General features: G+C 36.4%; 1 protein-coding gene across 4 annotated transcripts in view; it reads right to left on the bottom strand.

Annotated features, from left to right (window-relative positions):
• Positions 1-94: 94 nt before the first annotated feature.
• The window catches only part of FNBP1L (formin binding protein 1 like), a 60,029-nt gene continuing 44,198 nt past the window's right edge, over positions 95-15,925 (bottom strand). For 2 of the 4 annotated variants that reach the window (XM_063343029.1, XM_063343027.1), the window contains 9 exons: positions 14,021-14,167; positions 13,013-13,216; positions 10,699-10,857; positions 8,067-8,081; positions 5,956-6,065; positions 5,197-5,329; positions 4,628-4,722; positions 3,979-4,127; positions 95-3,600 (listed from right to left, as the gene is read on the bottom strand). In XM_063343029.1, coding sequence (XP_063199099.1) covers positions 3,422-3,600; positions 3,979-4,127; positions 4,628-4,722; positions 5,197-5,329; positions 5,956-6,065; positions 8,067-8,081; positions 10,699-10,857; positions 13,013-13,216; positions 14,021-14,167 — 1,191 coding nt within the window. In that variant the 3' untranslated portion in view covers positions 95-3,421. The remainder of the gene's footprint in view (positions 3,601-3,978; positions 4,128-4,627; positions 4,723-5,196; positions 5,330-5,955; positions 6,066-8,066; positions 8,082-10,698; positions 10,858-13,012; positions 13,217-14,020; positions 14,168-15,925) is intronic. The other 2 variants (XM_063343028.1, XM_063343030.1) reach the window with 2 other exon arrangements.

The following is a 15,925-nucleotide window of genomic DNA, read 5'->3' as shown; positions in this document are numbered from 1 at the left end:
GGCAGCAGAGGTTCTACCGCCATAACGAGAGGTTACAGACCTCATGCTGAAAGTCGCCCTGTCAGTCTTAACAGAAGACAAAGAGGGAAGCTAATTACTTAGACCATGAAAAGATTTTTTTATTCCATGAAAATATTCTCAACAGAGAACACTATTTTTAAACAAAGCATTTAACATTTAGGAAATCAACATGTGCACAAAAAATGGATTAAAAATTACTGAAAAATGTAAGATTCTTTAAGACAACTCACGTTCAGAATTTTAGAATAAGTGATTTATAACTAGCTGTGCAAGTACAAATGTTTTTTTCCTATGTTTAATAACCCTCATACAAGTTGCACTATCCCTCATGAAAGCAACCTGCCTCCAAAGGAAGCAAATCCTGGTTTTAGAAAAACAAACAAACAGTAGCGTGAAAAGAACATTTAGTCCTTTACCAGGAAGTGTTATTACTGACCTGCAAGGCTGTTAGCCAGGCAAACCACAGGCCCTTTAGCAGAAAATACACAGATCACATTTCCTCCACTTTTCTAACTTTAAAATAAAAAAGCGCTAGATTTAAAAAAAAACAAAACAAAAAAAACCAAACACAACAAAACAAAACAAACCCAAACCAACAAACCCCCCAAAACCCCCAAACCCAAAAAACTACCTAAGTAGTTTTGTCAGTATTGAGTAATGTCACATTATTATATAAATAACCCTGTATACAAGCTCCAAAAATCTAAACTTTAGAGTTTAATAGCCCCCATAATACACTAGGTCAAGCTGCGTAATAGTGGTATACATAACAAAAGGAATAAACCTCTACACAAGTCACTCAAATTCATTTTCACTGGTAGTACAGTTCCTAATAACACTGAAATTAAAAGGAATCCAGCACTGCTGCATCCAAATATTGCTTCAGACCCCAGAAAAACAGGATGTTTTGACTATTATTTCATTTCCCCAAACAGCAGGTGGCTGGGTTGACAAGCTTGCTTTGATACAAGTATCCCTCCCCCCAACATCTCTAGTCTAATTCTTATCACCCTAATAAATCAGATATGATGTATTTATTAATAGAACCACAAATGGGAGGCAAGACAACATAAGCAATAGGGGCACTGCAGACAACTATATTTACACGTATAAACATATCCAAATTTCATTTGTTTACAAGTAAAAGTGCACATAGATCATTACGAAGTATCACTCAAATTTCAACTGGTCCATACAATGAAGCGTCACCTGGAAATGGACTAGCACTGCAGTAATTAAAATTGGAACTTCATAGTCAAAAATTAAAAGACAGTTTCCATAAAAATATTTTAAAAAATATTAAAGTCAAATGAAAAGATACACGTTTCAATGTATAAAATTCATGATGCACCATGTATCCAGTAAAGTAGAGCTCTAGAAAACACCTACCGTGGCTACCTCAGCAGCTGCAGCACTGTGAGAAGAGCTGAGACACAAAGCCCTTTGTGAGATACTGTACGTGGTAGTGTTGGCAAACAACAGATTTAGGCACTCGAGTTTAAGGCAGCATTTGAATGGCAAGTGGTTGACTTCTGAAAACAGTCATTAGCTTGCAGTGGTGAATCTCTCTGGTGGTGTTCCAGGTTTTCAGTGCTCACAACAGGTTACTGAAGTGCTGAAGATGGACCACAGTTCTAGGAGTTTCTCTTGATTGCATTGTAGGCTAGAGCTGAGATGTATTATTTCCCCAAATCAACACAAATACATTATGGTCTCTTATCAGTTATGCCAAAAACTGGAATGTAATGATGGTTGCAGTGGTATAGTTATAGCAGCATACATGGATACTGGGATGAAACTCTAGTGCTGAAGATATTTAAACAAAATGATTTGTTATAAAATAAGACAAGCAATGATGTCAAAGTGTTATGCGGACATGCCTGACTGTCCTAGGCATGCAGGAGGAGGTTAAGGGCGAGCATGGAGGTGGCACAGGCAGACTGATAACTGACATGGTTCTAAATGACTGCCAATTAAAAGGAGTTGGAAGAGAGCATAATTGAGATAACCAAAACATAGCACAAGCTCAAATGTAGTTTGTGCATCTGAGACAACCTAGGACAACGAAAATAAAGCAATTTTAGGAGCAGTAGCCTTTTTACTCTGGTAATGGAACTCTATTTTCCTGCACAAACTGAAGAATTTGTAATACATCCTTATCTATGTATGGAGATGCTAAGGTGTTAGTGACTAAATGTATGTCTGCATGCATTCATGCAACTAGCTTTTCCCCTTGGGCCTCCCAGTCTAGTACCCACCCCCACCCGCCCCCAGCAGCTGCATGTAACCTCCTTCAAGATCTCGCCCATTTTCTCAGAAACCCGCTTCAGGAACCTGCAGTCCAAGAGGAAAAAGAAAAGAACAAAGTTACTGAAGGCCTTTAGAAGACAGAGAAGCGTGCTCAGTTCTAACAGGCCTTTCTCAGCGGCTATACATTAGCCTTGTACTCAATTCCACAAACCCTCATTAGAAATACGAGCCACAGCTTTTAGATTACTAGGGAAGAAAAACAAAAAAGCCGATCAAGTAGTGCAATGCAGTTTCCAATCCTCAGTGATTTAACAGTGAGGGGAATTACTGTACATTAAAGAGCTTGGTTTCAAACTAAACATGATGCAATTCCAAGACTTAGCTTCCAGGCACAGATTAAGAATATAAAATCATTCCCTTTTCAGGAGCAGAGAGAGGTTTGAGCAAGTCACCAAGCATTACACGTGATCTCTTTTTTTGTTTGTTCAAGGTATCTAGAGTTAAAATAATGAAGTTGTGTCAAATACACAACATTCTACATTACAAGTACTGAAAAGGAAGGAGAGAGGCAGGTCAGTGGACCTTCTGTCCTTCTTAATCATGATGTTTTTTCCTGAGTATTTTTGTTGAGCTTTCAGAATCAGAAAACATTTTCCTGTTTAAGAAGTGAAAGCTGCCAAGTATTTGCTAAGGAAGGAAATTAATAATTTTCAGTAACTGAGTTCAGTTAGTTATTAGAGGAAAACCTCTCTGTTTTAAACATATAGTTTAAGTCATAAAAGTAGGAACAGTAAATCTTAGAGATCTTTAAAACTAAGTTATTTTTCCGTTCTCTATAAAACCAAAGTATTCTATAGAATAAGCAGGAATCCTGGTCTTTGTCAGTTTAACAGCTGAATTGTATTTAATGCTTTGTAAAGCAGGAACACTAGATCAGTTAAAGCAGAAGAAATTGGTCAAAATTAGAGACCAGTGTAAAATGCATAATTTAATGTGGTCATCTCTGAAAAAAGCTATAGCAAACTCACATTGCAAACAACAGACCATTGCTGACTTCTGATATTCTAATGCTTTCCATGAACCTGTGTAACTTACTATTTTTCTACTATTTTCCCTGGGGAATGTACAATTGAAAGCTGCCAGTTTACTGTTAGATATAGGTTACTGCACCTTTGCTGTTTTTCTCTAGCGTTACATCTATATATGATGTTGGCACATAGCCTTCCTCTCCATTATGTCTTCGAGCTCTTGTCCACCCATCTCCTTTATCCTCCTCAATAATGTACAAAACTTCCCCTTCTTTCATTGCTAGAGTGCCTTCATTATGACCTGGGGAAAAAAAGAGGCAAAGAAGTCTCAGTGTTCAGACAGAATTTCAAGTCATCTTTTTCCCAGGGCATAGTTTCCAGATTATATATAAACAGGAAGAACCAAAAATCTGTGCAAGAGAACATATGGTCAAACAGGCTTACAGACAAAACCTAGTCCAATTTGTAAAGTTGAATATTTGCCAATAGCCGTACTAATATTTATCTTAAAACAGCACAAAAGTACTGCTCATGAATTAAAGTGATTTATAAAATATTTCCACTGGTCTTATAAGCAAATAGTTGCTCATACAGTTAATTTACTTCAAATCATTTTACCTATCTTCTATAACAAATACTCCATGTCTTATAGTCAAGTTGTGCATGTTGTTAACCTTACCATCAAACGGATATATTGCCTTGCAATGTCCTATAGCTGGTAATGGATCATCATCTTCAAACTCATCATCAAACTCGTTTGGATGTGCATGTTGCTGTGGTGGGCCTCGAACTTCCTGATTTGCATCATCCGTGTAGCTCCCTTCAGGGCTGTAAGGCAATGATTGGAGCGTGAGGACTTTGAAGAGTTCTCACCTCTACAACTCAGAACGTATGTGCATCACAAAAGGGCAGACCACGGATATCGCTCTGGGAATGCTGGTAGCAGTTTTTATATTTACCGATGGAGGTGATTTTCTGAAAATACTGATCTAACAAAGCCTTGGACTGAATTCTGCTACAAAAACAAACATAAATGTGACATACCTGTCTCTACAGAACCTGGAACCCTTGTGAACCTTATGCAATGGAATAAGATCGCTTTAAAAGGCACTGCTATTTAATAAGTGGGTGTTTCAATTAGACTCGCAATTTTTTTATGTTACCCTAATGACATGAAGTGACCTCTAGAATTCAGAACCACTAAGATTTTCCTTTAGGAGGACATAAACTTTCAGAGAATAAGTAACAACCACCCCCTACTGTTAACTATCAAAGAGGTATACCGATTCTAGCATAAGATATAAAAACAGTAGAGAGAGAATAGTCACCTCTCTCTGCCCTGTGTTACAAGGTGGTTGATGTCACTGCTGTGCCGCCTGTCGCTTCTGGCTGCTACTTTACCTTCAACTTCAGAGAGCCAGGCCTTGGGGAAAAAGAGACAAACAGTGGTGTCAAAGAAAACTTGATTCTAAACCAGCAAATACCATTTAACAAACGCACTTAACTGCAAACAGTTTACTGGTGAGTAGACAGCCACATAGAGACTGCACGCACGTGTGAAGTCTCATCGTTACTTCACGTGAAGCATGAACCTATCCCTCATACTTAGCCTATACGCCATACTAGTCCTAAGGAAAAAAATAGTCGGTACTCACACGTGAATTTCAGAATGAGTGATTAATAAGAAACTCTTCTAAACAGATTACATCTTTAATAATGTACATCCTTATTCTAGCCTGACAAACATACAATTTTTTGTGAGGTGCCATATTTTCCAGTATCAAGAGCGCTTTCTTAAATCAAGTAGTTTTTCTGGGTGCTATATTTACAATCCATAACGCAAACTACAATTTTACCACTCGTTTGCATTTTGCAAGGAATTGTTTTAGAGTCTAACCTCATTCTTGTGTATTTCCATCCGAAGACGGTCCATGTTGCTCATAGTCTCAGTTAATTTTGGTTGCAAACTGCCTGGATCACCCATCTGGGGATTTTTTTCATAAACATCCTTCATCTTGATGAGGGCATCTCTAAAAACATAGAAAACCCGACAATAATTACAAAAAATTACTTACATCAGTACTGATTCATTAAAGCTAAAATAGTGTTTATGTGTATGAGATCCTGACCCACAATGAGATATTAAGCACAGACATGAGGAACTACCGCTCCCCACCCCATGCCTAAATCCTTTTCCCATTCTGTCATCTTAGCACTTTGCCTTCCTTTCTGGGCTGTGCACAAGCTCACAAGGGCTTCAACTGTTGACTCTTCTCTCTCCGGTCTCAATACCATTTCCCATATTGTTTGTTATACACAATTTCCTAAATATTAAGAATGTTATTTTCTTAATGCACTAAGTTGCAGCTCTCTTGCTCAACAGACCTATGCATTGATACTTACTTTTTTTTATTGCATGTTTTTAGATCCAATGTTTCCTATGCAATGTTAGGACCAAAATGTGTATTATAGTAAAGCAGAAGGCAGCAATGCTAACAGAACCTACAGACAATAAACCATGAACTAAAAAATGCTTTGTAATACCCAGGACTAGTATGTACTCTCCTAGCTTCTGAGAACTGTTGGCTTCAGTAGAGAACTTCAAAAGAAACAGACAGAGAGAGAACCATGACAAACCTCCAAAAAATGCACTCACTTTTGGTCTGTTTCCTTCTGTAGTTCTCTGTTGAGTTCATCAATTCTCTGTTGCAGTTTCTTGCGTCTTTGTTCTGGAGGGAGATGGCTGAAGTCTTCTAGTGCAGGGCCCTGCAAGCAGAAATACTGTGAAACAAGTAACACGCGGGTACCTGGCCAGCTGAAGTGACATACCCACACACGGACAGTGGTCACTGGAAGCAGGATGGACCTTTAAAAAACTCTACTTGACACACAGCTCTATAAAAGACCACAACAGAATAAAGGCATGTTCTTCCTGCCAGATCGTAGTCATTCAGTCAAGGTTCTTTCTGCCTTCTGTAACAGCTGGCTCACAGATGTAACTCAAACTTTGTAGACTTGATTATTTTTCTGAAAAGCTGAGCCATCTACCTCCTATTACATCCACTGCACTTAAAGCAGATTTAGAAAGGACAGAATTAATTACTACAGAGTAATTTCAGTCAAAACAAAAATCTAAGATGCGTACATAATAATAATATGTATATAACTGATTCTTTCTCTGGAGTGTGTGTTCTGTGGCAATTTGGATGCTATCAAAAGAAAAATACTATATTTTGGATCTTAATTCCCAAGTATTATTATAGTTCTCTTCTGGAAGTCCAGCAATCTTTCTAAAAAACATTACAACTTACGAAGTTCGTTCTATGATGCATTCTACCTCAAGTAAAACTAGTTCCTAGAACACAGAAAAAGCCTTTATAACATCAAAATTTTGACTTAAATTTGTTAAACTGGATCAAAACTTTCTCAAATATTCCAAGTCACCTTTTTCATTATAAAAGATAATGTTTCAGGGAGGGGAAAAACCTCCTACTTTCCAAACTTTTTTTTTTATTTTTTTTTAAAAAACCAAACTTAAAGCCACCTATTGTTATGAGTCTAAACCCGCAAAGGTTTGATTGCAAACTTGTGCCAAGATTATAAACAGGATGGAAGGACTTGGGTGTGAAAAGCATGGGAAGAGATTTTTACACATCTTGTAAGTTTGTTGTAAAAATTCCCCTCAGGGCGACAGGGACTGACAGCGTTAAGAAGGAAATATGGTACACATTTAGTAACAGAAAGTGAAGTTATATTATTTGTGTCCTAGTTGCCTAAGAAAGTTAGTTTTAGCACAAGACACCCACGTGCCATTACTTGCCATTACAGTAACCCTCCCTGGAGACAAACCGAACTGGACAGCATTTCTCCTGTCAAGAAGAAACCTGGCAGAAACTCGACTGTCACGATTTTGACTCGAGCAGCCCCAGGCTCATGTGCCAAGTTTCTAATAGCCCCTCTTAAGATCTTCTTGGCCCTCAACTCCTTGGTTCTTTTGTACTTGTAAAATCATAATCTCACTGCTTTTTAAGAAGGGAATACAAGACACCATAAAAGGAGGGAATTCCAGATATGATGTTTCAAAAATAAGGCAGAAGTGTTTCTTTCTGGAGGAAAAAAAAATAATAATTAAAAGCCTTTCAGGTGCTTTTACACACTACAAAGAAACAAAAAGACGATCACATCCTCCATATCATTCTCCTTACAGGTCAGTTAAAACCAGAGTATCCTACAGCAATAATAAGAAGAACAGAGGTCTTTTTGTGAATTTTTACTGGTTTTACTCTGCAAAACAACAATATTGATTACCGTGGGGTTTTCATTTAATATGACAGCTTTCTAATATTCCTAAGCATGAAGCACCATCTCCCCTGCAATTTTTTGGTTAAACTCAAAGCAGTGAATTTTGCAGCATTCAGTATTTCTCCTTTACACAAGTTTTGTAATCTTTTCATATACCTATTTTATGCTGCTTTAACAACTTTCCTGACAAACAGAAATCCCCAAGTATTTCCCATCATGACCAACTCGTGAACACTGGTCAACCGTAATACTCAAAAATCACGGATTTAGTTGCGGCCAGATCACAAGTCTAATTATCTTAACATTAAGCATGGATGATTAAGAAGACTGCGTATATGAGTGGAAAATCTGAAGATGTATTTCAGCACCTGACTTAAAGCAGTTATGATATGGAAACACTTTCAAAAGATTACTTTCATGCTATCTTAGCAGAAGTACAGCAGACAGATCAGCACACGGGCTTACCATCTTCACCGACCACTGCACAGTTCATTTGAAAACAGAAAGAAACGGGAAATTATTCACATGCAATGACCAGTTACGAAAATGATTAATGCCTAAAAATGTATCTTTAAAGTATCACTTAAGGATTAAATTTTTAATTTATAAAAAAATTACATTTTACTACAAGCACAAGAAAAGCATAACACAATAATCAGAACTGCACTCCTGCTTTAAGAATTACTGATTTTAAAAATTACTAGGTGATAATGGGTAGTTTAACTTATGAAATTCTAACACACAACTTCATTAAACTACTTTTGAATTTGAGTGTTTTGAATAATATGCTGAAGAACTTCTATTGTAGGAGAAGAAACAAACACACAGCCAACATTGCACAAAATAGCAGAATTTGATGATGATGAAGGACGGGTCAGCCATATGCAAATAACTTGTTAATTATAACTAACAATCCACTACCATCACTTTTACAAATGTAATTTTTACAACACATTTACTTTATTATCACAGTAAAACTACAATAAACAAAGATATTTTTCAAGTTTAGAAGTTATTTTACTTTCTGAAAACAGCATTTGAGTCATTGGTGCTATCCTAGAAACACTTTAGCCCAGATAAAAATAAAGACATTTAAAGACTTTATCCTTAGAGGAAGTAAATGAAACATGGGATGCCAGGTGGCATTATCTTGGGTTTAATGTTCACAGCATTTTGAAGATCTACCATGCTTTCAATGACTTCGGATAACCCTTTCCAGAGAAACACCAAGCAACTTAGAAGATAAATATGTATCTCCGACATCATTTATGACCCTCAGCAATTGTTAAGGCTGTTGATTGGGGCACACACACAAAATAAGGATGTCTAGCAATGCAGAAAGTAAAGCACCTTCACAAATGATATTTCGGTAGAAACTTTTTAGATTTTCGGTAGAAAAGTCCCAAGATGTGAAATGGCACTCAATATGTGATAATGTGATGTCTGTTAAAATGCTTGCAAGGAATTTAAAAATATATAAACATTAAATGTTCATCCTGAAGATTCACAGAGATTAATTGCTTGATATTGTGGGATATTTGAGTTCATCCAGATTTGTAGGATACTAGTGATCCTTGCTAATTCTACGGAATACTATTCTATATTAAATTCATTCACTTTTACATGAACGATGAATTGCAAAAATTAAAAAAAAAAAAAAGGTTTAATTTTCTGTTAGCATTCTGTAGTTGTCAGGAGACGATCTTTTGCTTCAGTAAAAGGTTCTAGAACTACTGATATTACAAGGTGTTGATTTATGAGCCAGGAGTCAATACATTTAGTGATCAACAAAGAGGGGGTGTAATCGAGACCTGTGCCATTTCAACAACTATCTAATCCAGTTAGTTCGTCACTGAGTATTAAAGAAGGAACATTATCTTCACGACCAGAGCAAATTATGATATAAGTGATTCAGAAGGGGAAGGAGAAACTGTCCTCCATAAATACTTAGAGGACCACAAGAATTTTCTAAAAAGCAGTGGTGGTAGAAAAGGTATTTCCAAGATACCTGGGGGCCTGAAATAAGATGCCACAACATGACTTAAAGAAAGTAAGTTTTAAGCATAACTAGTTATATTTCAGAATGACAGCAAGGAAGCCTCTAAATCATAACTTTACCGCAATATAACGTTGTACTTTGATCCCCCACATGATGTCAACAGTAGTCAACCATTCGTGATGCACATGAGACAGCAAGTCAATATTGTTTTCAAATATCAGAATTATATATAATCAAATGCATCCAATTACCTCATTATTTGGATCAATAAATATTGTAAAATGTACATAAACTGGGCAGCCTATACTTCACTGATGTAACAGGAAAATGCGAGTATAATTATCACCAGTGCCATAAATGTTGCTGGGAAACCACTTAACATTCCCTTATATTGTCTTCCAAACAAATTCTATTTGCAGAATATGCCACTATAAATTGGTAAATGAACTGATAAGTCTCAGAAGGTGGCATTTGGTAGTAATTTTTCAAAAATTTTACCCAAAAGAACCCTGGACAAACAAGAACAACTGATTAATCATAAAATGCATTAAAAAATTATAATGTTTCAAAAAAATCAGTATTTCCAAATCTGCAAGCACCATATGCTATAGCATTTGATGTACAAAAGAAATGAAATTTCTCCCTTCTTAGTTCAGTGTCTCATAATCAACTGCTATTATTTCAATTTAAAGTTCAGCAAAGAAGACATCTGATCTGTCACGATGTTTTTCGTGGTGACTATAAACCCAATGATAAATTACTGCAAAAATATGTTACATGGTGGTAGGAAAACATTTGTGAATGTGAACAAGAATGAAGAAAGGGATCAAACACATGCTGAGCACCCTCTTTATAACACCTTTCTTTTAGGCACAAGTACTTGGAATGCGATAAAGAGTATTTCTATTTTATTTTATTTTTAACCTGTTGGTAACTTCTGTATAATATGGAACAAAGTACCCTAACAGTGACCTTACAGCTGAAGTGTTACTTTCAACAAAGTAAGCCTTATAATGAGGGTGAAGAGCATCAGAAAAGCCACATCACAAACACACTGTTCATAGCCCATCATGCATTTCAACTTGTTATCAAACTTACCCCTCTTTTGAGGCTTCTGAAAGAAGGAATTCTGGGCTTCCCTGTTTTTATGTCACTCATGCAATAATGCACTGGTTCAATGGAGAATATGGGATACTGGGACCCATTAGGAGTACTGGATGTGTATAAACTAGTAGGGGTTAGGGGTGGGGATTGTGGCTAATGTGGAAATAAAGAAAGCAATAAATAAGCCAAATGTTCAAAGTGATTTTAAAATGAAAATTTTGTCTTACAAAAATAAAATTTCCATCCAAAACAGAAACAGCTTGTAACGTTCCAGACATATTTACACTATAATTCTATTGGTTTTAAAAGGTTTCTGTCATGAATTAATCTTCAGAGTTACAGGTTGGTGCAGAAAATGAAGGAATATTCAAAAAAACTTTAGATTCAACACTTCCACAAGATCCTAACAAGATCCCGAAGCTGCCTGTCTCTTTTCGTAAAACAGGAGGTTCTGCTTTTCCCAACTTTAGTTACAGCCATTCTGGAAGCTTGTGCATTCCTGCTCACTGTTCTTCCTACGTTTTGATGTACCCCACCAGGTAAGCTAAAATAGAAACACGAGGTACCTCTACGGAGAATGACTAAAACAAAAAGTATACTCAATGTCTGTAGTCAAGCTGGACTGACACAATGGCTATGTGGAATTCTTCATCAGTATCACCACGAGAACTTCCTCCACTTTCTTCCTCCCCTTTTTTCAAATTGCTTCTCTCATTTTTTGTCTCACATATCTCTGCTGCTTTTTCACAGTTTGATTTTTCTGTACTATTTCCTCTGCCGCACAACTCATTACCTTTCCAAAAGACTTTTATGTCTTTGACAACATCAAAAATAGGTAAATGCACATCTCTAAGTCAAGACCAGCCATAGTTTCAGGTAAACGAAGGCCCAAAGGCTACTGTGAATACCCCAGCTACAATACATCAGCATATTTTTGTATTAGCTAATTTAAGAATATCTTTTAAAACCTGTAAATAGTATTTAGAATTAAATATGTATCTCCTGATAAGTATTTTGCTCCCAGCTGCTGTTTTGTAGAGCGCCCCTCCATCCTCCCCAAAAACAGGTGGAAAAAAGGGACGTAATCTTCCATTTCCTTCAGGACCTCAGGGAAGAGATGCATGTAGTACCTATACACGTATGGATATCTCTGATTCCATACAGGAAACACTAAGGCTGACGCTCTGAATGCTACACACAAAGTGAATGAACTGGGGAGAAGAAAGAGTAGGGAAAGTCCTGTCAGCTTTCTTTAGTTGTCATAAGGAACGTCTTAGAACTCCAGTAAATGCCAAGGTCCAGACTGAAAACCAATGCAGATTTTCATAGCTTCCCTCTCCAAAAATCTCAGAAAGATGTCTTGGCTTGTCAAACTGGTAATCGAGATCTAATTTCAGAACACCTCTGCAGCCAAATGCAATAAATATGCTAATGCATTAATACCTTTCAACTATTATCAATCATTAATTATACTACATAAAAAGTAAACAATCCAGTTTCATTTTCACACACCACTGTGGTTACATAATACACTGAGGAGGGAATAAAGAATCAGCTATATCCTTGCCTTCTGTAAAGATCTGCTTTCCTGGAATACTATCAAGTGGCAAATAAATCCTACCACTAACAAGCTCTGAGAACAGTTTCATATAATAAATGGCAGAAACTGACTTGGAGCATTAAAATAACCACAGCGAAATTTGTGGGAATCATTAAAATGAGTCACTGATATGCTCCAATGCTAAATGAAGACCTAGAATAAAATTTAAATATGTATATGCTTCATTATTCATTTATATAGCTAACGCATGTATTGATAATCTTGATCCATGAAGGCATCTCGCACAGAAAGTGCTAACTGAAACTAATATAATAATACAAGAAAGGACATTTAGAAGGGGGTTGCTTTTTGTAGCATAAAAGAGATCTGAAGTCTGCCTGATTCCAAAACATACTCCCCCTCCCCTTATTTTTACATTTACAATTAACACCTTTTCTATGCAATCATAGAAAGTCTCTACAGAAACTTAGAAATGTTACAGAAATGGGAAGCTACTTTTATCTAATAACTATTAAAAACATTCCCAACACAAATCACTAGAAGAAAAACTGGAAGACTTCCCCCAGTGAGAACTTGATTCTTAATATAAGTATGCAGCCCTACTCAAACCTTCAGATCTCCTTACACATATTTTAAAAGACAGTGCCAGGCAAGAGGAAGGTTATTTTAAAATAAATAAACCGCTGCTTCCATACACTCTAGATCTTCGCATTTGAATTTTCCAAATAGTAATTTCTTAATTGTTACCTTTGGCTTCTTTCCAAACAGCCACAGCTTTCCTTTAGCCTTGCTCACTGTAGTTTTTGAATCAATTCTCATTCCTTCCTGCTTTGGTGTACTGATGGTTCCATCAGAGATGGTTCTGTAAATATTCTGACTGTAATCTTCAAATGGAAAATCTCCCGGAGGTTCAAAACCAGATTTGAAGCAGTCTATCACTAGTTGAGAGTCCTAAACATAAACATTCAGGAGTTTAAAAAGCAAAACAAGCAAACTCATGAAGAACTGGACAGAGAAAAATGCAGAGACTTAAATTTTTCCTTTAATTGTAGAGATGCACAAATAGGAAAGTGAGAGAGCGCTCAAAAGGCATGCTTTTGGATAGATCACGTTAAGATAACTTACGTTCTTTTTTCTCAGCAGTGTTACTATGGGTGTGAATCAAAGCATACCCCGCTCTTCAGAATCCACCAAATACCCCCCAAGGCTTATCATAAATTTAAAACAGGACATGCTTTAGGGCCCAACCATGACCCCACCTTCTAATCCTTCAGCATTAGTACTGAAATGAAGGTAGCACTAAGAAAATAGTGTAGTAAGATAGCACAGGGAAAAGCCTCTATTAAAAGGAGTAAGAAAGAAGTGTCGGTAGCTGCAATCAAACAGGATATAGAATGACACTTTTTTAACTGAACACCCTTTATATAATTTAATGCTACATTCTGGAGAAAATACCAACAATGTTGGTGTTCTAGGATGTTTCAGGATAACCAAACCAATGTGTCCAAAATCACAGAGTGAGAAAGCAACAAAATAGCTTCAGATCACAAGAAAGCAATAAAACAGGAAGAGAAAAACACCAAAAGTGCAAGTGACCGTTTAGGCTAAAACTGAAGTCACAACACTTTTCAAGCAGACAAATACTTGATAACAGAAATACAAATGTACAGGTTAAGTCCATCTTTCCCCTCTCCACAGCTTCCATATCAGTTAAATTGCTCACACACGTTTAAAAAGTTACTCAATTCTACTTACTCTATGTTCATCAACTGATTTTGCTGCAAGGATCATCCCTTCTAGACATTTAGAGATAATCGGAATAACCTTGCGCTCAGAGTCAGCAAAGCCTTTGTAACACTCACTAAGTTTGATAGTCCTTCTTTCATCCATTTCTTGAAGTTGCTGCAAGCACAAAGGATGATAAAATAAAGCTTTTATTTGCAGATTTTTTTCCCCCGATCCTGATGTATGCAGCTACTGTGGGTCACCAGTGTAGCAGAATTTCTGTGCTTTCCCAGTGTTTTTATTTGCTTAAGAAAACAAAACTTAATAAAGTTAAAAAATCAAGTCATTTCAGACATAGACTTATGATGCCCATAGACATTTGATTTTAAAAATGATGTAGATGACTGGACTTTCCTTTCCTTATTCTTTTTTAAAGCATGTGTACAGTGTTTACAGACACCTATTTAATTTAAAATATTTGTTTCATGCAAAAATGAAAGCTACAGTAAAAAAATTCTACTGATTTCTACATTTCCTCACTCTCTCCTAGTTCCAAATAATTCCTTTCTGGTGATAAATATCTCTATCTTGCTTTTATTTTTATGTTGTCCAATAAATACCAATAATTAAAAAATAAGAAAAATTAGAAATATTTATATGCTTTTTAGACATGCTCTCTGATTTGAAATACAAACCATTTCCTTTAGAAGTGTGCAAGAAAATAAAGAAAAGAATACCATTACATAAGACTTGTAATACAAGTCTACTGGAACACAACAAAAAGAACAAATTAAAGAGAAATAGTATTAAGATAATAGCCCTGGACCTTTCACCTAACTGAAGGTGGGAAAAAAACCCCAAAACAAAAAGCAACAGTACATACATTAATAGCTTATCAAAAACAGACTAAGAAGTTGAATCTTTCCTATATCTGCTCTAACAAAGGCAGATGGCTCAAACAGCGTCCAATTTCCTCTCCCTGAAACAAAGCAACAACCTAGTCATGCTAAATCCCTCTTCTCAAGGTTTTCCCATAGAATGTTACCAAATATTTGCAAGGAAATAATAAAAATGCAGTCCCAAGAGAAAGTAGGACTACGCCTTTCTGCTCTTACTGGAGATGTCAAAAAACATAAGTAATATCTTACAATGATAATGGATTTTAAGACTAGAGAAATAAAAGCAATAAACCAAAACTCTGGTCCAAGCTACAAACAAAAATGATCGAACTGTTTCTCTTGGGAGTTGACCACAATTCCTCCATCAGTGTGCCAATGTCAGATCTACTCTAGTGCTGCTTAACACTTGAAATATTAGAAAAGCATTTTTTTCCCTGGGAATCCTAGACCTTCTAATAAAATGTTTTTAAAAAACATTAACTCCTTTGTGCTTCTGGAAAATGTCAAGCATTCTTAAGCTGGTACATCTTCAAATAAAGTCAGTATTTTTACTTTCCATTTCCTCACTCCATGTTTTGGAATCAGTTTCTACAGTCCCTGTAGCCTCCCAAATGGCTGAACGTACATGCCAATACACTTCTGAACTCCCCGTTGTCTGATGCCCCCCAACTACTTTACTTCAAACTAGTTTTGCAAAGTCTCTATTTTTGAAAGAATCTTAAAAAGACCCCACTTAAATAGTTACATGAAGCACCTTGAGAAATCCCCTTTTTACATGCCAAGTATGAATCTAATTTGACCTTTAACTTTTTTTTAGTTTTGGGCCATTTTAGATGGCAGTATCGATGAAGCAATGACCAATTGGGGTGGGGGGAAGTACTTCTGCCTCCAATCCACCCGTTTTATACCTGTACGTGAGATACATTAAACCACATAGTCACCATTAGCTATATACTTTCCTTCATCTCTGCAAGAGTCAAAGCATTCACACACACAAATATCAAGAGAACTAGTGATCAAACCTTATTAGAATGAT

The sequence above is a fragment of the Chroicocephalus ridibundus genome, chromosome 8, assembly GCF_963924245.1.
Source record: "Chroicocephalus ridibundus chromosome 8, bChrRid1.1, whole genome shotgun sequence".
Taxonomy (NCBI): domain Eukaryota; kingdom Metazoa; phylum Chordata; class Aves; order Charadriiformes; family Laridae; genus Chroicocephalus; species Chroicocephalus ridibundus.
This window is presented reverse-complemented; position numbering and strand designations above follow the sequence as displayed.